Source organism: Stigmatopora nigra, unplaced genomic scaffold (genome assembly GCF_051989575.1).
Source record: "Stigmatopora nigra isolate UIUO_SnigA unplaced genomic scaffold, RoL_Snig_1.1 HiC_scaffold_27, whole genome shotgun sequence".
In the NCBI taxonomy this organism is placed as follows: Eukaryota; Metazoa; Chordata; class Actinopteri; order Syngnathiformes; family Syngnathidae; genus Stigmatopora; species Stigmatopora nigra.
In genome coordinates this window covers 1774250-1800237 of record NW_027551606.1, presented here as the reverse complement: position 1 = coordinate 1800237, position 25988 = coordinate 1774250, and the positions used below count along the sequence as shown (strand labels likewise).

The 25988-nt window shown below is 39.9% G+C and overlaps 1 protein-coding gene across 8 annotated transcripts in view; it reads right to left on the bottom strand.

Moving 5' to 3' along the window:
- ano1a (anoctamin 1, calcium activated chloride channel a) overlaps window positions 1–25988 on the bottom strand; it is a 104844-nt gene that overhangs the window by 70792 nt on the left and 8064 nt on the right. For 6 of the 8 annotated variants that reach the window (XR_013325462.1, XM_077711638.1, XM_077711640.1 and 3 more), the window contains exons 2-8: window positions 22278–22604; window positions 17106–17204; window positions 16716–16867; window positions 9531–9585; window positions 9348–9405; window positions 3793–3848; window positions 3595–3636 (exon numbers count right to left, since the gene is read on the bottom strand). Coding sequence is in view for 7 of the 8 variants with exons in the window: in XM_077711638.1 (XP_077567764.1) it covers window positions 3595–3636; window positions 3793–3848; window positions 9348–9405; window positions 9531–9585; window positions 16716–16867; window positions 17106–17204; window positions 22278–22604 (789 nt within the window). In the remaining variant the exon portion in view is untranslated. The remainder of the gene's footprint in view (window positions 1–3594; window positions 3637–3792; window positions 3849–9347; window positions 9406–9530; window positions 9586–16715; window positions 16868–17105; window positions 17205–22277; window positions 22605–25988) is intronic. The other 2 variants (XM_077711641.1, XM_077711642.1) reach the window with 2 other exon arrangements.

The following is a 25988-nucleotide window of genomic DNA, read 5'->3' as shown; positions in this document are numbered from 1 at the left end:
AATGTTGAGCCTGATTTGAGTCATAAAAAGAAAGTCCTGGTCCTCGCCACGTTGGGAAGGCCCCTTCGTGGTTTAACTCACCACCCCCACCGCAGTAAAGATTGCTGAGAGGTCGACGTGGATTCACCAATCCCAAATCAAAGTAGTTCGAAACAATGGTGACTCTGAGTAGACTGGAAGTCGGGCGGTTCCAAAACCCTTGTCCGTGAAAAAATCATCTGACGTCTGCTCACCTGCCACGAGCACCTTTCACCTAACCTTGACCTCCCATAGTTATTACACCCTTACACAGAAGCCAAACTGGCTGAACGCCCCGCCCCCAGAGATTCGAGTCGAAAAACGAGACGATCCCATGCTGCTGTCGCAGAGGAAAGTGAAGTGGTATGAAAAGAGCAATCCAAAAAAACACTTTGAAGAAAATATGTGGTATAATTTCCTGGTATTTCACAAAAAACTAACTGGTGTGAATGAAAGTTATGTGTGTAGCCGTATACCCATTTCCACAGGTATCCTGACATCCTGAATTGACTGTGTCTAGGCATCACTTTTAAATCTGCAGTGATGTAAATGGTGATAAGATATATATAAGATCAAAGTCGGTGCAATTCAAACCACGTGATTCAATCTGGGGCAGTGATGTTCCTGGTGACCATAAATTGCGGTCCACCCCGCCCCGCACCCCCCCCCCCCCAGAAAATCATTCTGTCACTAATTTCCCAACTTAGACATTGAATTGTTACATGAGTGTTCATTAACCAAACTGTCACAGCCCTAAAATGTATAGCAGATGAATTAAAAGCCTTTAGAGAAATGGAGTTGCAAGACCGGACGGACAGCCAAGGATGGAGGTGAGTGTGCCAAAGTTGGAGAGCACTGTTGCGCCTTCATCCCAGATGAAACCGGTGACAAAGGTAACATAACTCGTGCCATGGCTGAAATGAAAGCCTTAGCCAACACCATGGCCCAAGATCACTCAGCCCTAATTGGGTATCACTGTGGTTGTGGTTAACCACCGGATCATGGTTCTCTATTCAGATTAAATTTGCAACTCTCTTTCTAGCGGTTTTACTTCTATTCTGTATCTTTTCAATGTGTGTCCTTTTAGAAGAAACCCAGAATGAAGTTATTTCTGCAACTCACCTTATGGCCCTTCAAACTAGAACGGCAGTTGATTTGGCCTTAGCTCCCCAAGGAGGAGTGTGTGCAATGATTGGAGAACATTGCTGTATTTACATCCCTGACAATCACCAAACCATAATAGACGTCCTACACACCATGAAGAACCTTAGGGATACCATGACACGTGATGACCAGGTTACCCCTGGCTGGTTAGACTGGTTATTCTCTGGCTCCTGGTCCCAGGTTCTCCTTAAAATTTTGGGCCCCTTCTTTGTGATCATCATAATGTTCATCTCACTATGTGTTACTTGTTCCTGCTGTATTGTACCAATGTCTAAGAGGTTATTCACCCGTATGTTCGTAACTCAGATGTATCAATATAACTTATTACGCGTAGAAGATTATGTTGAAACTGTGGAAAACGACACATAGGTAAAACCCTCATCTTATTGTGTTTCCCTAACTTCAAATTCAGTCCCATTCTCAGACCAAGAGGTTCTCTCCACCGCGCGGTGGGGGGGTTATGGAATTTTACCGCTCCAAGTTACGGGTTCTCGCCATTTCCTGAGAGTGGCTCAAATGTTGTGAATCGATTAATGAAGTAATACTGAGAAGACTTAATTGCTTTAGTATTTACTGATGTCCTTTTAAATCCACAACAGGAGGGAATGTGAAGTTGCTTAAAACAGGAGTCTTAATATAATGTGCATTTCTAAAGAACATCCTGTCTATAATCTCTGTCTTAATCTTATGCTCTTTCATGATGTCTATAATATCTTCTCAACTCGCCTCAGTGTTCAACTGTTGTATTTTTCCATGATGCCTATAATCTCAACTTCTGTACTTTTCCATGACATCATGCTGAAATTCAATAAAGGCATCCTTCACCTTGAAAAGATAAGAGAGAACCACCGAGCGCGAGACACCACCTCGCGCCTCGACCTCTCTTCCGCCGGCCGGTGCCTTTAAAATATAACACAGTCTCTGCCTCGTTTTTCCTTTGTGCACGGTTGGTAATTACGTTGATCTGTTACTTCAGACCCAACACTAGGTCACATGATCCTTTGTTAATAAAACTAGCTCTGCTGTTGGGGGTAGGTAGGGATTCGAACTGGTCAGGCTGGGGGATGGACACAACTCCCAGCGCAGGCTACTCTAACCCCTCCTTCAGCTGAAGTCTTTGAAAATCTCATCAAGCCGACTCTCCGTGTGCTACCTCTGATCCGAAGTTATTGAATGTATATGGTTTTAAACCTGACATGGACATCATGCCTTTTAGAGATACTTTGGTATCCTCTACCAGCCTTACATAGCTTAACACTTATTGCTCGCAGGGCTTCATAGTGCTCTTTGGTACTGGGCATGGATTCCATCAGACAATGTTCTCTCTGAACAGCTATTTCAAAACTAGTGTGTCTCAGTAAAAGGACAGGGCAGCTTGAAGCGAGCCTTGTAAACTTGCCAAACGAATTGAACTCCATATTAGATGAAACCTCTCTCAAATTAGCGCTTGGGGAAGTACTGAACTAGGGGTTCACATACTTTTTCCAGCCTGTATTTTGATATCTGAGCGCACTTGGTAATAAACCCTTGTCTGTCTATTTAAACTCTTGTGTGTTTGTTAGCCTTTGTCTGATTGTTCGGATTTGTTTACTTCATGCCATATTACTACGCCATGTTCCATGTTTCCCCCATGTCTTCTGTCAGGTTTGGTTTGGTGATTTGATTTCTAAGTCCTTGATAATTTCTTATGATTCCTGCACCAAGTAACTAAGGTTTTGTTTGAGCACTCCTTCCAAGTCCTTGACTGCTTCCTTGCATTTGGGTCCTACAGTAGGTTCCACACTCGACCTAGCAGCCGAAGCGTAACAATATATTGTTTGAAATTATGTGTTTAGTGAAAAGATGAAAATATACAATTGTGTGATGTATGAGCTACAACTGAAGTTGTGGTTACATACATGACAATCGGGGCATGCGGACAAAAACTATGTCAATAATCAAAGAATGTACCAGCTTTATCCTTCACTACATTAGCCGAATTAAGTTCAAGGGCTTGGTAAAGCACTTGCTGCTAAAGAAAAACAGAAAGAACAAGAAAAATACATACTAAATGATATGGGAGTTAGATCTGGAAAAAAAGCCTTTTTAATAATCCTTCTAATTGAGAGCTTTAATTTTTTGTATCCAACTATTATTATCCGCAAAACATATTTTCATATTCAAGGTGAAACATCTTCAACAAACAAGATGTGTCTAGTTTATTTTATTCAACCTTTGTGTTTTGAGTGTGGTCATGTAATGGAGTAAGATAGTATCTTAAGGCACCAATGTAACCACTATGAACAAGAAATTCTAATGATATTTTTGTCAATGCTCTATACCAAGAATTGGGTACAGTTGCGAAAATTTTTACTCAAGAAAGAGTAGTGTAAAATAAAACTTATTAAATGTATCGGCGTGGGTGTTGGTTACCTTTCTGTCATTGGGTAAAGCTTGGACACCTTCTATATCTCCCTGTAACATTCAAAAACGGGTAAATTCAATCTATATCATGACAGTTCCTGGCCTCAAATGGCACACGTTGGCTAAAATAATAGATATTTTTGCAGTTTATAAGGCCTGTAGCGTTGTACATTTTACATCTACAGAGAAATTGATGGTGATACTTACATCATGAGGAGGATAAGCAGATGTATAAACAACTTCGGCAAGCAGACTGGAAAGACCTGTGAGAATCAGTATATTATGTTGTCAATAAAAATAGAGTTGTCGGTGTGTTGAACAATGGCCTGCATGTTGTCGGCCAATTTTCTTGTGCTGTCAAAATCTTAACCAGTATAAGTTCGTATAAGAAAAATGGCACCAATGAAAAGGCTTCTTTCCATTATTTTAACTGTTTGCTGGCACAGTTCATTCTCCATCTGATGGAAGGAAAAACTTCTATACTGTGCTGAAGGTTGAACTGAATTGAAATGAATGTTTTTATTGTCATAATACATGTCTGAGATTTAAAGCATCACCACAAAGGGCATAAATAACAATAACAAACAAACAGATAAACAACCAATACATAAAAAGTAAACAATAAGAATAAATAAACAATCAAAAAATAAGAATAAATAAACGATCAAAAAATAAGAGTAAATAAACAACCAATACACAAATAATTAGTAAATAAGTAACCAACATAGATAAGTAGTAGACATGAATAGTGGCAGAATACCTGGAAAAAGAAAAAACGCAGCCCCGGGAAGAACATGCAAACTCCACACAGGTGGACCCACCTGGATTTGAACCCAGGACTGCAGAGCTGTGAGGCTGACACGCTAACCACTCGCATCACTGGCGCCTCCCGACCACTAGTTTAGTGAAATTTTGTTGTTCCATCGTCACAAAGATGTTGCAGTGGTTCTTCCACTATATATATATATATATATATATATATATATATATATATATATATATATATATATATATATATATATATATATATATATATATATATATATATATATATATATATATATATATATATATATATATATATATATATATATATATATATATATATATATATATATATATATATATATATATATATATATATATATATATATATATATATATATATATATATATATATATATATATATATATATATATATATATATATATATATATATATATATATATATATATATATATATATATATATATATATATATATATATATATATATATATATATATATATATATATATATATATATATATATATATATATATATATATATATATATATATATATATATATATATATATATATATATATATATATATATATATATATATATATATATATATATATATATATATATATATATATATATATATATATATATATATATATATATATATATATATATATATATATATATATATATATATATATATATATATATATATATATATATATATATATATATATATATATATATATATATATATATATATATATATATATATATATATATATATATATATATATATATATATATATATATATATATATATATATATATATATATATATATATATATATATATATATATATATATATATATATATATATATATATATATATATATATATATATATATATTATATATATATATATATATATATATATATATATATATATATATATATATATATATATATATATATATATATATATATATATATATATATATATATATATATATATATATATATATATATATATATATATATATATATATATATATATATATATATATATATATATATATATATATATATATATATATATATATATATATATATATATATATATATATATATATATATATATATATATATATATATATATATATATATATATATATATATATATATATATATATATATATATATATATATATATATATATATATATATATATATATATATATATATATATATATATATATATATATATATATATATATATATATATATATATATATATATATATATATATATATATATATATATATATATATATATATATATATATATATATATATATATATATATATATATATATATATATATATATATATATATATATATATATATATATATATATATATATATATATATATATATATATATATATATATATTATATATATATATATATATATATATATATATATATATATATATATATATATATATATATATATATATATATATATATATATATATATATATATATATATATATATATATATATATATATATATATATATATATATATATATATATATATATATATATATATATATATATATATATATATATATATATATATATATATATATATATATATATATATATATATATATATATATATATATATATTATATATATATATATATATATATATATATATATATATATATATATATATATATATATATATATATATATATATATATATATATATATATATATATATATATATATATATATATATATATATATATATATATATATATATATATATATATATATATATATATATATATATATATATATATATATATATATATATATATATATATATATATATATATATATATATATATATATATATATATATATATATATATATATATATATATATATATATATATATATATATATATATATATATATATATATATATATATATATATATATATATATATATATATATATATATATATATATATATATAGATATATAGATATATAGATATATAGATATATAGATATATAGATATATAGATATATAGATATATAGATATATAGATATATAGATATATAGATATATAGATATATAGATATATATATATATATATATATATATATATATATATATATATATATATATATATATATATATATATATATATATATATATATATATATATATATATATATATATATATATATATATATATATATATATATATATATATATATATATATATATATATATATATATATATATATATATATATATATATATATATATATATATATTATATATATATATATATATATATATATATATATATATATATATATATATATATATATATATATATATATATATATATATATATATATATATATATATATATATATATATATATATATATATATATATATATATATATATATATATATATATATATATATATATATATATATATATATATATATATATATATATATATATATATATATATATATATATATATATATATATATATATATATATATATATATATATATATATATATATATATATATATATATATATATATATATATATATATATATATATATATATATATATATATATATATATATATATATATATATATATATATATATATATATATATATATATATATATATATATATATATATATATATATATATATATATATATATATATATATATATATATATATATATATATATATATATATATATATATATATATATATATATATATATATATATATATATATATATATATATATATATATATATATATATATCTATATATATATATATATATATATATATATATATATATATATATATATATATATATATATATATATATATGCCGTAGCCGACCAGGCTTCCGGTGACGGACGGCTGTTCTAGCACCACTCTGCCAAGCAGCGCTCTGCCAAGCACCGTCTGCCAAGCACCGCTCTGCCAAGCACCGCTCTGCCAAGCACCGCTCTGCCAAGCACCGCTCTGCCAAGCACCGCTCTGCCAAGCACCGCTCTGCCAAGCACCGCTCTGCCAAGCACCGCTCTGCCAAGCACCGCTCTGCCAAGCACCGCTCTGCCAAGCACCGCTCTGCCAAGCACCGCTCTGCCAAGCACCGCTCTGCCAAGCACCGCTCTGCCAAGCACCGCTCTGCCAAGCACCGCTCTGCCAAGCACCGCTCTGCCAAGCACCGCTCTGCCAAGCACCGCTCTGCCAAGCACCGCTCTGCCAAGCACCGCTCTGCCAAGCACCGCTCTGCCAAGCACCGCTCTGCCAAGCACCGCTCTGCCAAGCACCGCTCTGCCAAGCACCGCTCTGCCAAGCACCGCTCTGCCAAGCACCGCTCTGCCAAGCACCGCTCTGCCAAGCACCGCTCTGCCAAGCACCGCTCTGCCAAGCACCGCTCTGCCAAGCACCGCTCTGCCAAGCACCGCTCTGCCAAGCACCGCTCTGCCAAGCACCGCTCTGTCAAGCACCGCTCTGCCAAGCACCGCTCTGCCAAGCACCGCTCTGCCAAACACCGCTCTGCCAAGCACCGCTCTGCCAAGCACCGCTCTGCCAAGCACCGCTCTGCCAAGCACCGCTCTGCCAAGCACCGCTCTGCCAAGCACCGCTCTGCCAAGCACCGCTCTCCCAAGCACCGCTCTGCCAAGCACCGCTCTGCCAAGCACCGCTCTCCCAAGCACCGCTGTCCCAAGCACCGCTCTCCCAATCACCGCTCTCCCAAGCACCGCTCTGCCCAGCGCCTGCCCGTCCAGCTCCTGCCTTCCCAGAAGTGGCGACAATGCTCCGGCGCCCCTGGAAGACGAGGCCGGTGACTTTGAGAGTGGCATTGCCGGGGTTCCCGGGAGGAGGGAGTTGGCGACTCCCCGAGCAACCAGGGTAAGGTGCCAGACCGTACTAAACTTCTGGTGTCGCCTTGTCATCGGCCGGCGCGGACTTCTGCTGGACCAACCACTGCCTTGTCTCGTTTCTGACCGGCGCGGACGCCCGCCGGGTCAACCACAGCCTCATCTCGTTTCTGGCCGGCACGGACGCCCGCCGGACCGACCACTGCCTCGTCACGTTCTTGGCCGGCGCAGACGCCCTCCAGACTTGCCACTGCCCCGTCTCGTTTATGGCCGGCACGGACGCCCGCCGGACCGACTACTGCCTCGTCTTGTTTCAGGCTGGCACGGACGCCCGCCGGATCGACCTCTCCTTCATCTGTTCATGGGTTGGTGTGGAAGACCCCCAGAAAATGCTAGGTCAAATGCCCGCCCTCCCTGCTTGTTCTCGTTTCTCATGTTAGAATTGATCTTGTGACGTCTAGGATCCGTCCATTAGAGGGGAGGTACTGTCAGGAGAGGCTAGGTTGTCCCTCCTGGCATGATGTCATGATTGTTAACAGCCATGGCTAAGTAGGTGATTAGGTTTTCCTGGCTATTTAAGCATTATGGTTTTTGTTGAAGGGTTGTCGGATCGTCTGGCTTGTTCCCCTGAGTTTCCACGTTTGTCATGCCGTTCTCTTGACGCCACGCTGCATGTTTTGTATTAGTAAGTTTTTAAACCAAGTTGTTTATGTTAATTTGCCAAGTTGTTTATGTTAAGTTTTTCCGTTAATTAAACCAAGCAACAAATGCAACCCAACTGCCTCCCCTTTTCCATCGGCGTCTCCGCACCTGGGTTCACCTTCCCCCCTGATCGCGTCGCATTACACAACGGGATCGTAACAATTCTGTATATGCGCGAAAACATTCATTGTGATAGTCACAATATGGGCGATTCTACTTCCAAGTTGTTTTTTTGTTCATTTATCCTGGTCATGTCTGGTTTACATTTTCCGCAATATTCAAGGGATTACTGTAGTAGGGGAAAACTCTTACCCATTGAGTACATTGGGTCCTTTTGGGTGCATTTTGTTCTTTTGAGCACTTCATATACCTGGCAATGTATGGAAACCATTATGTTGGGATGTGAGTTGGCATAGTAAGTAAAATATTTTGAGAGAATTTACTATTTCTTACAACTACTTATATTACTTTGAAGCTTATGAAGATCATACTTACAATTGAACTCCTTGTCTTGCTGTCAAAGAAATGTTCTTGGTCAGAAAAATCAAATCTAGAGATGAAAGTCAAAAGAAATAGCATTTCAGATGTCTACCCAGCAGCCCACCCTCAGTATGTGGACTGCATGTTCTAATCGGGCATGCGTGGGTTTTCTTCAGGTCCTCCGGTTTCCTCCCACATCCCAAAAACATGCAAAATAACCGTGGTTAGCTGGGATAGGCTGCCCGATTGTGCAGTGGCTGTTCAGCCTGACTTTATTACAGGATGCAGGTTACTGAGTCACCATTGAGAATGAACTAACAGGAGAAGTTGATGAGTTCTCGCTAAGCTCAGTTTCAGAAGGCAAACTCTCAAGCATGTCTACATACAATCTGCAATGACCAGATCAATGCAAAAGTAGCTTGTCGTAGCATGTCAATGACAGGCAAACCAGCCAGTTCCAAATTTAAAAAGTTGGAAGCAGTGTAGAGCCAGATGTGCCTCTTTTGATGAGCACATCTGGCTCAGAAGCAATACATTCCTGACCCCTGGAATCCATAGTTCAAATGCAAACAATAGCATAAATATTAACAGAAACAAACTTCACCACATTTCTCATAATAGACTTGAAAAAAAACTCAAGAGTGTGCTCTTTGTGCATGGCCAACAACAAGCTATATTAACCATTGACTGTGAAAAATAACAAATAAAATTAAAAAAACCTAACAAAATGACAGTTTTTTTTCAAAAAAAGTACTAAACTTGGCAGAACTACAAATTTCTACCTTTCAGTGGCCCTCTTGCGCACAAACTCAAGATTGTTCCTTTTATAAATTCCAGTGGATTGAAAATGTCTTATTTTCAGTTATGTAAGCCGCTAGTGTACCTATGTTATGCTATCCGCTAGCATATGTTATGATAGCCACTAGCATATGTTATGATATCCAGTAGAATATGTTAATCTATCTGCTAGCATATGTTATGATAGCCAGTAGCATATGTTATGCTATCTGCTAGTGTATGTTATGCTACCTGCCTGCGTATGTTAGGTTAGCTTGGCACTAGCACATTTTTTAAAGACAGCACGAACAAAACTAAGTTTTATTATTCTTTATTGAGGTACACTCTGATATAAAGAGTTCGGAGTTTAACATGCTAGGCTCCACTGTCAGTCAGAGTTGTGTATTATGAGAACTTGATTCCAGCTTTGGCAAAAACTCGAACAGTGCTGGCCGACACTTGAGCCCAGTCATCCACAATCCGTTGTAACTCGTGACATGCATCACTCCCAATTTATTCCAAATCGTCACGTAACTCGTGCGACACTACCTGGCCGAACTACAATGTTGGCAATCTGTTAGCAATCCATTCGCAATCTGTTAGCAATCCATTAGCAAAGCTGTTAAATTGTGTTCGATTCATGGCTTCGGTCCATTTTCCGAGCGTTCACACCCCCATTGTGTTGTCATTCACACTAGGCTGTATAGCTCTGATGTGCTGTTTCTTTAAGTATTGAGAGTGTTTTTGAGGGTTAAAATTGCTACAAGCACACGGAAGTCAAATGCCTTGCCACTCCCCTGGGATGTTATGAATGGATTTACCCTAATGCTTGGAACGCTATTTTTCTTGGTAGGCTAATTTTAGGATGAACGTCCGCTGGGTTGATCGCAATAAGTTGTGTGCCGTCGATAAAACAAAACCAGTCACTCAAGTGGTCAGGGCCACAAAAAATTGAGTTTAGTGCACAAACAAAATGCACCGACCGATCGGGTGCATCAACCATTTTAGAGAACATTTTACACTTTTAAGGGCGTCCTATAGGTGTGAAAATACAGAAGGTTAAGTGTAAAGTTAGATTAAACATATTTTTGAGTGTGTCTGTATCATAATCCAAGTTCATTTAAATTTGTTTATGTTATGTTACGAGCGGCACACGGTCTACTTGCCGAAAGACATTTAGCCGACTGACGTCTGGCCGAGGGGGCATCTGGCCGAACGTAGAAGTAGCCGAACGACTAATTACCCAACCGACTAGCCAGCCGAAGGACGTTGTGCCGACGTGCTCGCCTCGCCCCCGGTCGTGTGTGTGTACAAGTTTTTCAACCTCGGCCTGTGGGCCATATACGGCCTGTTACAGACAACAACATTCATTTAGAAATAACAAGTTACAGATAACAACATTCATTTAGAATAACAAGTTACACATTACAACATTCACTTACTGTTATGACTATTTGTTTGGCCGTGAATAAACGCGCCCTTGTTATTCTAAATGAATGTTGCTATCTGTAACTTGTTATTCTAAATGAATGTTGTTATCTCTAACTTGTTATTCTAAATGAATGTTGTTATCTCTAACTTGTTATTCTAAATGAATGTTGTTATCTCTAACTTGTTATTCTAAATGAATGTTGTTATCTCTAACTTGCTATTCTAAATGATTGTTGTTATCTCTAACTTGTTATTCTAAATCAATGTTTTTATCTGTATCTGGCCGTATATGGCCCACGGGCCGAAGTTGAAAAAGATGTACACACACACGACCAAGGGTGGGGCGAGCACGTCGGTACAATGTCCTTCGGCTGGCTAGTGGGTCGGCTGATTAGTTGTTCGGCTAATTCTACGTTCGGCCAAATGCCCCCTCGGCAAATTGGCCCTCGGCAAGATGTCAGTCGGCTAAATGTCTTTCGGCACAAGACCATGTGCTGTATGGGGTGATTTGCGAATTATATCTTAGGTATTGAGTTATTTGGTTGTGAATAATATCAGACATGAAATTAACAATGCAGAAATGGCATCAGAAAAATCATGGCATTCATCCAAATAATTAGGTTAAGTGTACCTGGCTGGGGTAGATAAATTAAGAGATTTAGGATAGGCATTCCCTGGGACTGAAGAAGCATGGAGTGATTTTTAAGTGCACAAGAGACATTCCCTGTTTGGCCTGAGCAGATGAAATATGCTTTGGTGTGGGTCATGTTTATGACTATAAGAATATTAAGGATTGGAAAAGCATTTATCAATTGATACGACCTCATGACATTACTTTTTTATTGCTTTAAAGGCATACAAATTAAAAGAACTTTAGCTTAAAACTTAAAGAATGCAATTATGGGGTTATGTTAGGTTCATTAATAATTACCCTCGTTCGTAATTATCAATAACTGCAGGCAGACATCTTATTCAATTATTGACATTTAATTAAATAGAATGGATCACGGATAAAACTTCAGAGGGGAGATTCAACAAGCCAGAGTTTCTCCTACAACTTCAGAACGTCTCCTCGAATAGACATTTTCGTACGACTCTTATTGCCATGAATCAAAACAATTTACAGAGTTGTTGATCATTTCATCACGTATGAGTAAAAACAACATCTGGAACTACAATAACAATCAAAGTATTTTACCAATAACAAGGCAGGAGACTAGACCAAACAACATTTGGATTAGAACAATTATGCCTTCCCTTGACCTAAGAATCATATAACAATTACATAAAGAAAAACCCGAAGTGCGTCACGAGGTATAGTTGCTATGTAAATAACAGAAACAACATTCTTGTTATTGGCCGAATAACCCTGGCCTCGTTACAAAATGGACCACCGAATCTCAAAGACTCAAATTGGGTGGGATTGTTTGTATAAACATCCTGGAACAGGAAGTCCAGGTTAAAGATGACTTGGCGGTTATTGGTGACCTCGCAACACTTTGAGAATAATAAGAGAATGATTTAACAAAGAAATGACTTAATACAACTATATTTATAATAGTAATACAGAATAAACCCAACAGGTTACTATACCTAATTGTTACAGAGATAACGATTGTCAAGGACAAGTTTAGATAAGTGGGAAAAGGAACAATTCCCCAAGTTCCAAAATCTGGCTAAGAAACAGATTGTTTGTCGCTTTGGGTTTTGACAAAAAAAATGGGGGATGGAAATCCGATATCTACAACAAATTCAAGGGAAATTTGGAAATACGCTCTACTTGGCACTGGATTCCCAAAATCTGGTGGGGCCTTTCATGGTATGAAACATGTGATGAAATTATGTTTATGTTAAAAGATAGCACCTCCAAATTATAAAATATCAACCTTTAAGTAGATGGGTTGTCCAGGAATAAATTGGAATGGATAAAATTCGAATGGCATTTGGGATACATTGACGACTACAAAATAACTTTAGAGGTGAAACTATTGCCACCTCAATTCTGCGTTCAAACAGCTAAACTGATGGCATTAACAGAGGGTATAATAATGCAAAACATGGAGGTAAAAATTTGTTTTTACTAATGGTTAAAATACTTGAGTGGGGGTGAGTTTCAATGTGTCACAACTTTTCCGTTATTGCACTATTGGTAAACAGATAGATAATTACAGCCACTCGCATGGCAGTCGCTCGTGCTGTCTGACTGGGGCGATGAACGGCGGAAATTGAACTTCCAAAACAATTTTCTGTTCGTAGATGTGTGGCACGGGACTCTAATACATTAATTACCTAGTTTCTTCTGGAATGATCATTGCTGATAGGGCAGCAAAAGGGGTGAATGACCAAGAAGCCCCACTGGGGATGGTGGTTTACACCTGTGATGAAAATTTACAGGCCACGGATGTATAGGTAAACGACCCAAATTAAAGGAATAGGGATTAGCTTTTTAACCTACGGTTCTAAGATCTACAAGTGAAAGTGGGGTGGATCCAGACCTTCCAGCATGTGAGGTATTTCTGACATCCTCGAGAATTTGTGGATTTTCTCTGGGTATTACTGCCACAAAACAAAATTATGGATGGTAGACTGGTTGAACACTCTAAATTCCGCTGATTATGAGTGTGAGCATGGTCTGTCTTTTTTGTTTTTGATTGGCTGGGCTCTAAGATATAATCTATCAACCAAATATCAAGATGGAAGACAATTTGGAATTTTGAACTTTATCTCTGAAATCACCAATAAGCCTTTCGGGGATGGCGGCGGCAGATTAGTACAGAAACAAAAACAAAAGAAAGAAAAATATTTTGCCAAATGAAATTTTTGACGAGAATGCAGCAGCAGTACTTCACATTTGAAACTTAATGTGAAAAAACAAACAATCACCTCTTCAGAATGGAAAATTTGGGATCACTGAGGAAAAACAAAGAAAAAAAACAAAAAAACAAATTGGTACCTCAGCTTACCTAGCCTGAGTCGTGAAAATTCCTGTCTTGACAAGGGGGGTGGTCGCTGGGTGCGGTACCACTACACAACTTATAGGGTTAAGTTGGTTGCAGAGCATGCTTAACCTATGCTCGGCATATCAGTGCACAATTTTAAATTCCAAAGAACCTTTGATTTCTAGTGATAATGGCACCCAAATTGTGTTCAAAATAATTGGCTGGATCGACAGAAGGTTCCATATCTTGTTATGAAATCACTGCCTACATCAGGGGTGTCAAACTCCCTTTGGTCTGCGGGCCGAATTCAGTTTAATTTGAGATCAAGCGGGCCGGACCAGTAAACTCTTTGCAAAATTACATAGAACTAACAATAAGCCCACTTTATTTCCTTTGTATTAGTCACTAATACTAACAATTAGTGCAAAGAATGAGTAAATTATTAAAACGTTTATTAACAGATTTTTCCTTTTACATTTCCGACAATATATTATGAACAAGAAAATAACATAACAAATAAATGTCAATTCATGTGTTCTGCGCAAACTAAAACACTGCGCCCCTAGCGGATAATACAAGAACTACAAATTCTAAAGAAAATGCATTTTTTATGCAATGCAGCTTTCTTCCCCGGGCCGTACCAAACCACCAGACGGGCCAGATCCGGCCCGCGAGCCGTATGTTTGACACCCCTGGCCTACATGAAAAAAATATGAATAGGGTGAATAACATCCATTACAACAGTGGTCTCAAACCGGTCCTCAAAGGGCCGCAGTGGGTGCAGGTTTTCATTCCAAATCAACAAGGATACCTTTTGCAAGTGCAATCAGTTAATTAGAGTCAGGTGCTACTTATTTTAAAGACACCTGATTGGTTAAAATGTCGGCACTGGATCGGTTGGAACACAAACCAGGACCCACTGCGGCCCTATGTGGAACCGGTTTGAGACCACTGCATTACAATGTCCAAAAAAGAAATTGGATTCGCAATGAAGAAACAGCTGGCAGCCAACAGTCTCATGACTTCCCAGGGACGCAAAGCAGTTGGTATGCTTCTGACGGTTGATGTGCTCTCTTCATATTAATGAACCATGTTTCATTGCTTTGATGAAATTAAAGAAAGATAATGAAGGAATCCTTATTTATGTCATTTTTATTTGGAAGATATGACAAAAAAATGGAATATGGATGATGTGCCCCTTTGCCACCTGCAAACGGGTTTCCACGTTTTATTATCTCTTGGGTTGCTTCAAATTTGGTTGGAGATAATATCCACTTCTTTTATCTACTTTTCACTCCTTCCTTTAATTTTTCAGGAGTAAAGTAATTGAACATTTTCTCTTTGCAAACTGGGTACTCTGCTGCAAACATAGCTTGCTTACCTGGAAATGTCCTTTGACACAACTTTTTGTTATTTGACAACTTCTCACTACAAAGGAAACATCCAAGAAATCATTTTGGATTGACAATGATTTAAAATGATTGTAAATGATTTATTCCCAGCAACATTGAAACCTTCCCTTTCTTGAGTTATTTTTAATTTTTTCCCTTGAGATCCAATCCAATACAATACAATCCATGGCCCAACACACAATCGCCAGTTTGTTACAGGCTATGACGCAAATCTTCATTGACAAAAATGCTGAAATTTAATATTTATTCTACACATTATTAAAGCATTGGAAAACGTTAAGAATGTTTGTGTCATGTTTTTTCTCATAAAAACCATGTTAAAACAAAAATATATTTCTCTCCCCCATTCAAATATTTTTGAAAAAGCTCCAGGGAGCCACGGAGCAGTGCTAAAGACCTGCATGTCGCTTCAGAACCTATGGTTGCCAACCGCATGTTTAGAGATGACGGTGAAGTTGGCTGCACTGTATGCGGGTGGAGTCAACGTCTCCGATGGTTGATCTTATCAAATACGCCAAAGCAATGTTAAAAATGTGGGTAAGGAGACCCCACTTGTTGCAACGCTATAATGAGTTTTGTGGAAATAGGAAACAAGTTATGTCCTTGCCGACAGATACGAACCAACAGAAATTTTTACTCACAGGTCCTCTTTCTCTTTTGAAAAAGGGTGGCAGAGTGATTTCACACTTTCTTGCTTGTTGCTTTTCACTTTTGGATGCAAAGGAGATGTGACTTTATGAATGAACATCCGGATCTTTTCAACAATATTACTTGCTTGTTTTACTTCAAAAACCTAGAAGGATACGATAAGAGTTATGTAACATTACCAACAACATTTTTTTTATTATTCATGAATTTACATATAAGTCCCCAGATTTTACAATTTATTCATGCTGAATTGTGAAGACTTATAGAATGTGAGATCTGAATAAACTGATAATCAGCTAACAAGAAACAAAACACACTCATGGATAAGGATCAAAATCGGTGCTTGTATAAACAATTGCAAATTGACTTATTTGTGTCTATACCTTGTTTGTTGGCATCTTGAGCTTCATGAACTCTGCTTCCCGACACAGAACAGCCCAAGGGGCATGGATCTTCAAAAACCCAATTCCAGCGATTTTACACTGTTTAGATTTTCAAAGGAATTGATTTCAAAATCAGTGACAGTTGCAAGACGAACATATATTTTTAATGTCTTATATTATTATACCTGTCAACCTCCGCCAATTATTCACCATATTAATGATTGGAATTCCCCAAATTAAGCGATAAAAAAATGTAGAAATGCAACGTGGCACATATTTAGTCACATAGGGCGCATTAAAAAGTCTCAAATGTTCTCCAAAGTTGAGAGTGTCCCCAATCAGGACGCACTAAATTCAAGATTCTGTAGATGTCACTGTGTGATGCTGACAGCTTGACTGTCTGCGTACATTGCTTGCTAATGTGCTATATTTATACAGTGAAAGGGGAATGCGTGTGGGAATATCATGCTTAAAGCATGACAATATTAGCAGTCGACAAAGACGTTTTTGTCTAATACCAGTGACCGAGCCGATCCCGATTGGAGCAGAAATGGATAAAATCGAAATAAAAAATAAGATCAGTTTTACAAAAAAAACGTACAAAAAAAATCCGTACAAAATGGTTTTACGGTGTACACAATTTGAAATGTGGCGGCCCGGTGAAGTAAGTGGTTAGCGCGTCGGCCTCACAGCTCTCGGATCCTGGATTCAAGTCCAGGTCGGTCCACCTCTGTGGAGTTTGCATGTTACACAGGCCTTCGTGGGTTTCCTCCAGGTACTCCGGTTTCCTCCCACATTCCTAAAACATGCATGTGGGCTGATTGGACACTCTAAATTTTCCCTAGGAATGGGTGTGTGCATTGTTGTCCGTTTCCCTCGGTCCTGCAATCGGCTGGCCACCGATTCAAGGTGTCCCCCGCCTCTAGCCCGGAGACAGCTGGGATTGGCTCGAGCACCCCCTGCAACCCTAATGAGGATAAAGCGGTTCAGAAAATGAGATGAGATGAGAGAGATTTTTGTATTATGATCAAATTATAGTATTTACAAATTGACCACCAGAAGTGATTCTTTACTATGGGGCCACAAAATATAATAAATATAGTAAAAGGTTTGAATCTGTGGGCTGAAAAGGTTGCAAGTCTGGTAGCGTATATGGATGTGAGGGCTGCCACTCCGGGAACTTGTCAATTGACATCTGTCAGTCTCAGCAGAAGTTACATTACGTCAAACTAATGCAACATCCTCCACCTAGCCAAATGGTAAAACTGTGGCAATGGAAACACAACATTTCTAGGATATGGGATGGAAATTTTATGCAATACTACCTGACCTGTACTGCACTGCTCAATAGAAAAAAAGGCTCTCTCATCTTTCTAAATTGTTCGGTATCTCCCAAATCCTTTTTTTCGGGCCCCATTGTACGTTGAATTTAAAACAATAACTAACTTTGTAATGAAATTGTATGGAGAAGTTTACATAGCACAACTGCCATATGTATGTGACTAGGACAAAGGCTCGCCTCAAGACTGTATTCAGCATAATTTCACCCGCCAGCAAGATACTCTTTAAGTTTAAGGCATAAAAGTTCACCCAAACAGTCACCACTTGTTTTCAACTTCGATCACGTGTTTAGGGCTTTCTGTGGGGAGTGTCCTGGGTACTGGGTCCCCTCATGTGAGTGGCTCAATCAGTGTACGACTAGTGTAAGGGTTTGGGCCTCACTGCAGGAAAGAAAGTTTTGTTTCCAACATAGGCTGTACTCCACCAGCGGTGCTCTTTGTCAGCTAACATGTTAATAACTTTTACATACAGACTATACAGTGCAGCTGAGCTATGAAGGGTATTTGGTGTTGTGACTCAGTAATACATCCTATCTATTTCAGATAATGTGGATATGTTGGCTTTATTAGGACGCTATCTTTAACTCTCACTTTATTGTTTCGCAGCTAAGTGTGAAGCTGTTAGTTGAGAATCACAAGCTCCAAAACTGAGACCCTGGTTGTTGGGCGGAAGAACGTGGAATTCCTTCTCCGAAACAGATTCTATTTCGCTATCTACATGCCAATATACCTTCCTCACCTATGGTCACCAGATGTAGGTTGTGTCTAATAGATGGATATTAAGTGTTATGAAGCTTGGTGGCGGAGCGGAGTTGGACATAAGTTCAGGAGACGGTGCTTGAGAGCTACCGGCAGGAGCCGGCACTTGAGAGCGACTAATAGGAGACAGAGTTTGAGAGCAACTAGCAGGAACTGGCACATGAGAACAATGAACAAGAGATGACGCTTGAGAACAGAGAAATGAGCAGGAGCTAACTGATTGGACGCTCTAAATTGCCCCTCAGTATGAGTGTGGCCGTGATTGGTTATCCGTCTCCTCGTGCCCCGCCTGCAATCGGCTGAACACCGATTCAGGGTGTCACCTGCCTCTGATCTGGAGTAAGCTGGGATAGACTCCAGCACCCCCCACAGCCCTAGTGAGGATAAAGCGGTACAGAAAATGAATCATGTTTAATGTCACACTTGATGGCTGGGCAGTTATTTGAGACACGAGCATATTAATACATTAAAAAACTAAATGGCAAATTTCAATAATACGTCCCCTACCCTTTATAATGATGCCAATTTGATACTTTATCTGTAATTAATATACCGTATTTTCAAGACTATAAGGCGCACTTAAAATTCAAATAAATTTTTCTCCAAAATAGACGCCTTATAATCCAGTGCGCTTTTTATATGGACCAGTACTAAAATTGTTGTCAGCATCATAGGGCGCCGTTCAAAGCGGCTGCTTGTTGCAATAGCTCCCTAAAACCTCACTCGAATTCTATGTTTGTACAGCTTTTTTTTACGGATTTTTATCCTTTATTTTATGTTTTTATTGTCTCTTAAGACTTTAGTTGTTACTTCACTTTATATATTATATTCGATACCTTAATATTTTGGGACTTTACTTTCAAGACTCTACTCCAAGACTCAAGCTGTGCGAGAGGCAGTCTTTGATCTACTAGTTTAGTCCATCTTTTCAAATTCAAATTTCAAAATTTTGGAGACTATTTTGACCCACCCAGCCATGCCTATGCTGCTTTACACAAAGGATCAACTGTTAGCGCTACGCAACACCGGGATCCCCCTGGACTTGGACCTCCCCGCAGAGTTAAAGAGGAAGAAAAGAGGATGCAGAGCCGGACGAAAATGTTAGGAGAAAAAGCGACGCTTCAGACCCAGCATTCCGTCTATTATCATGGGGAACGTAAGATCTCTCCCCAACAAGATGGAAGAGTTAAAGGCGCTGACCAAACAACAAGGATAATATCGGAGCACCTGCATTTTCTGCTTCACGGAGACCTGGCTGGATGAGCGAATACCAGACTCTCTCATCTCCTTGGATGGCTTTCAGCTGGTGAGGGCGGACAGGGACGTTGAGGAGAGCGGTAGGAAGAAAGGTGGGGGACTAGCTGTCTTTATTAACAGTAGATGGTGCAGTTCTGGGCATATTACTGTGAAGGAGCAATTTTGCACTCGAGATATCGAGCTGGTAGCTGTTAGTATCAGGCCGTTTTACATCCCCCGGGAGTTCTCGCACGTCATCATAATAACTGTGTATATACCTCCTTCGGCCGATGCGGCAGTGGCTCGTGAGCTGCTCCACACTACTCTGTCCCGGCTACAGACGTCACACCCCCCAGTCCCTCCTTCTTATCTTTGGTGATTTTAACCATGCTCCCTTGACTTCGACTCTCCCCACCTTCACTCAGTATGTGAAGTGCTGCACCAGGGAACAAAAAACTCTGGACCTGCTGTATGCCAACACAAAGGAGGCATACAGCTCAGTCCCCCTTCCCCCACTGAGCCACTCAGACCACAACCTGGTCCATCTGATCCCCACCTACATCCCTATTGTGAGGAAAATAAAACCTACCACGAGGATCATACAAAGATGGACCGAGGAGACCAGCATGGTACTGAGGGACTGTTTCGAGACAACTGACTGGGAGGTGCTGTGCAAATCACATGGGGAAGACATCGACAGCTTGACCCACTGCATAACAGATTACATTAACTTCTGTGTGGAGAACATCATACCCTCCAAGAAGGTCCGTCGTTACTCCAACAATAAGTCGTGGGTCACCAGGGATCTAAGGGCCTTCCTGAACAAGAAGAAGAGGGCTTTTAGATCTGGGGAAAAGGAGAGTCTCAAAACGGTCCAGAAGGAGCTGAAGAGAGAGATAAGGAGGGGAAAGACCAGCTACAGGAGGAGGCTAGAGAAGCAACTCCAAAAAGGCAACACCAAAGAGGTCTGGAGGAGCTTGAGGACTGACTCGGGCCATGGAGGCAATAGTGGGAGAGGCCCGGAGTCCGGAGACGGGGAGTGGGCCAATGAACTGAATCAGTTCTTTAACAGATTCAGCCCTGCCCCTGCTCCCCTGACCCCCAGACCAGAAGCAACTCTCCCCCCTCGTTCTTCTCTCCCCCTCTTCCACCGGTCTCCGCATCACTGTCGATCAGGTGACAAAACAACTAAAGAAGATCGAGGCAAGGAAGGCTACCGGTCCAGACGGCCTCAGCTCCAGACTACTGAGAGGAATAGTTACGCTAGCTACTATTTGCGAATGGATTGTGGCCCCCTGGAAGAACTTATAAAACTCAACGTTTTCGATGACTCATTTGGATAATTGTTCAATTCGGACACAGAAAATGAGGACTTTGATGGATTTGTGGGTGATCACGAGAGAACATTGTAAAATGGCTAAATAAAGTACAACCGAAATGAGTTTTGCTTCCCTTGCCTTTTTAAAAATGTGTTTTTAGCGTGTGGGTCTAGCGTGCATTTGATGTAGCACCAAATTAGTTTTCGTCGTCATCCTAGGTTTATTGACAAAAGGACTATATATCAGCAGTTACTGCACACTGGAAATAGCCTCTAGGGCTTCTTCCGTAGCCTGCACTATTGCGGTTCGATATTCATCCATATATAATACATATATATGCCATGCCTGGCTTCATCTAAAAGAACGGTGCGGTGTGTAAAATACAGAAATAGCACTCGTTATTGACACAGCGACTAAAAATATGATGTGCTGAATAGTCGTGAAAATACGGTAAATGAATAAGACATATAACAATAATGCATAATGTGAATTTTAAACTCATTAAAACAAATTCTTACCTCGTCAGCTTTTTCCAATTCCAAACCAGTCTCTAGTAGGTTTTTTTCAAACTCTTCCCGCTTATTTTGCTTGTCATCTTCATCGGAGGTAATTTCTGGGTCTTCTTTTGGCTGTAAATGTGCGCGGCTGCCTCTCATGCTCAGACTACGTTGAATTTTGCGGATGAAGTTGTTCTCTTTCATTTTGGGTGATTTTTGCCGAATACTTATAGGTTTCGCTATTTGGTAAGTCAGCACATAATCAACTCGCCGTTGCCCATCGTCAAAGTATGGGCCTAACTTGGGGTACAACAGCGCTCTGTCATCAGCATTAAGACTTTTCATTGCCTGGCGAAAGAAAGAAAGGAAAAGGGAAAATGATAAGAAAGAATTTGAGTAATTGTGCATGCAATTAACATTTTTACTTTTCTTACCCCACACACACATTTGTGATTAGTTTAGAATGGCTGTATCTGTATAATTATGTGGGGGTTTGAATCCTTCATGCATTCTATGTTAATTTTCCTCCCTACCCCCACCTTTGTCCACCTCTACCATTTGCTTGTGGCTCTCTGCTCCCTCAGTAAAGGCTGGTTTTTAATGCTCAAAATATATTCACACCAGCTTTTATCTATGGACATTATTAACACTAATCATAAATTGTATTTGTATATACGATCGGCTGACTTGTGGTACCATGTGGTACCTTGCCTTCAAGTGTGTTTGCATGTGTGGTTATATTATATATATATATATATATATATATATATATATATATATATATATATATATATATATATATATATATATATATATATATATATATATATATATATATATATATATATATATATATATATATATATATATATATATATATATAGATATAGAGAGATAGAGAGGCAGAGAGATAGAGAGATAGAGAGATAGAGAGATAGAGAGATAGAGAGATAGAGAGATAGAGAGGCAGAGCGAGACAGAGCGAGACGGAGAGAGAGACGGAGAGAGAGACGGAGAGAGAGACGGAGAGAGAGACGGAGAGAGAGACGGAGAGAGAGACGGAGAGAGAGACGGAGAGAGAGACGGAGAGAGAGACGGAGAGAGAGACGGAGAGAGAGACGGAGAGAGAGACGGAGAGAGAGACGGAGAGAGAGACGGAGAGAGAGACGGAGAGAGAGAGAGAGAGACGGAGAGAGAGAGGAGAGAGAGAGGGAGAGAGAGAGGGAGAGAGAGAGGGAGAGAGAGACGGAGAGAGAGACGGAGAGAGAGACGGAGAGAGAGACGGAGAGAGAGACGGAGAGAGAGACGGAGAGAGAGACGGAGAGAGAGACGGAGAGAGAGACGGAGAGAGAGACGGAGAGAGAGACGGAGAGAGAGACGGAGAGAGAGACGGAGAGAGAGACGGAGAGAGAGACGGAGAGAGAGACGGAGAGAGAGACGGAGAGAGAGACGGAGAGAGAGACGGAGAGAGAGACGGAGAGAGAGACGGAGAGAGAGACGGAGAGAGAGACGGAGAGAGAGACGGAGAGAGAGACGGAGAGAGAGACGGAGAGAGAGACGGAGAGAGAGACGGAGAGAGAGACGGAGAGAGAGACGGAGAGAGAGACGGAGAGAGAGACGGAGAGAGAGACGGAGAGAGAGACGGAGAGAGAGACGGAGAGAGAGACGGAGAGAGAGACGGAGAGAGAGACGGAGAGAGAGACGGAGAGAGAGACGGAGAGAGAGACGGAGAGAGAGACGGAGAGAGAGACGGAGAGAGAGACGGAGAGAGAGACGGAGAGAGAGACGGAGAGAGAGACGGAGAGAGAGACGGAGAGAGAGACGGAGAGAGAGACGGAGAGAGAGACGGAGAGAGAGACGGAGAGAGAGACGGAGAGAGAGACGGAGAGAGAGACGGAGAGAGAGACGGAGAGAGAGACGGAGAGAGAGACGGAGAGAGAGACGGAGAGAGAGACGGAGAGAGAGACGGAGAGAGAGACGGAGAGAGAGACGGAGAGAGAGACGGAGAGAGAGACGGAGAGAGAGACGGAGAGAGAGACGGAGAGAGAGACGGAGAGAGAGACGGAGAGAGAGACGGAGAGAGAGACGGAGAGAGAGACGGAGAGAGAGACGGAGAGAGAGACGGAGAGAGAGACGGAGAGAGAGACGGAGAGAGAGACGGAGAGAGAGACGGAGAGAGAGACGGAGAGAGAGACGGAGAGAGAGACGGAGAGAGAGACGGAGAGAGAGACGGAGAGAGAGACGGAGAGAGAGACGGAGAGAGAGACGGAGAGAGAGACGGAGAGAGAGACGGAGAGAGAGACGGAGAGGGAGACGGAGAGGGAGACGGAGAGGGAGACGGAGAGGGAGACGGAGAGGGAGACGGAGAGGGAGACGGAGAGGGAGACGGAGAGGGAGACGGAGAGGGAGACGGAGAGGGAGACGGAGAGGGAGACGGAGAGGGAGACGGAGAGGGAGACGGAGAGGGAGACGGAGAGGGAGACGGAGAGGGAGACGGAGAGGGAGACGGAGAGGGAGACGGAGAGGGAGACGGAGAGGGAGACGGAGAGGGAGACGGAGAGGGAGACGGAGAGGGAGACGGAGAGGGAGACGGAGAGGGAGACGGAGAGGGAGACGGAGAGGGAGACGGAGAGGGAGACGGAGAGGGAGACGGAGAGGGAGACGGAGAGGGAGACGGAGAGGGAGACGGAGAGGGAGACGGAGAGGGAGACGGAGAGGGAGACGGAGAGGGAGAGGAGAGGGAGACGGAGAGGGAGACGGAGAGGGAGACGGAGAGGGAGACGGAGAGGGAGACGGAGAGGGAGACGGAGAGGGAGACGGAGAGGGAGACGGAGAGGGAGACGGAGAGGGAGACGGAGAGGGAGACGGAGAGGGAGACGGAGAGGGAGACGGAGAGGGAGACGGAGAGGGAGACGGAGAGGGAGACGGAGAGGGAGACGGAGAGGGAGACGGAGAGGGAGACGGAGAGGGAGACGGAGAGGGAGACGGAGAGGAGACGGAGAGGGAGACGGAGAGGGAGACGGAGAGGGAGACGGAGAGGGAGACGGAGAGGGAGACGGAGAGGGAGACGGAGAGGGAGACGGAGAGGGAGACGGAGAGGGAGACGGAGAGGGAGACGGAGAGGGAGACGGAGAGGGAGACGGAGAGGGAGACGGAGAGGGAGACGGAGAGGGAGACGGAGAGGGAGACGGAGAGGGAGACGGAGAGGGAGACGGAGAGGGAGACGGAGAGGGAGACGGAGAGGGAGACGGAGAGGGAGACGGAGAGGGAGACGGAGAGGGAGACGGAGAGGGAGACGGAGAGGGAGACGGAGAGGGAGACGGAGAGGGAGACGGAGAGGGAGACGGAGAGGGAGACGGAGAGGGAGACGGAGAGGGAGACGGAGAGGGAGACGGAGAGGGAGACGGAGAGGGAGACGGAGAGGGAGACGGAGAGGGAGACGGAGAGGGAGACGGAGAGGGAGACGGAGAGGGAGACGGAGAGGGAGACGGAGAGGGAGACGGAGAGGGAGACGGAGAGGGAGACGGAGAGGGAGACGGGGACGGGACGGGGACGGGACGGGGACGGGGACGGGGACGGGGACGGGGACGAGAGAGAGACGGAGAGAGAGACGGAGAGAGAGACGGAGAGAGAGACGGAGAGAGAGACGGAGAGAGAGACGGAGAGAGAGACGGAGAGAGAGACGGAGAGAGAGACGGAGAGAGAGACGGAGAGAGAGACGGAGAGAGAGAC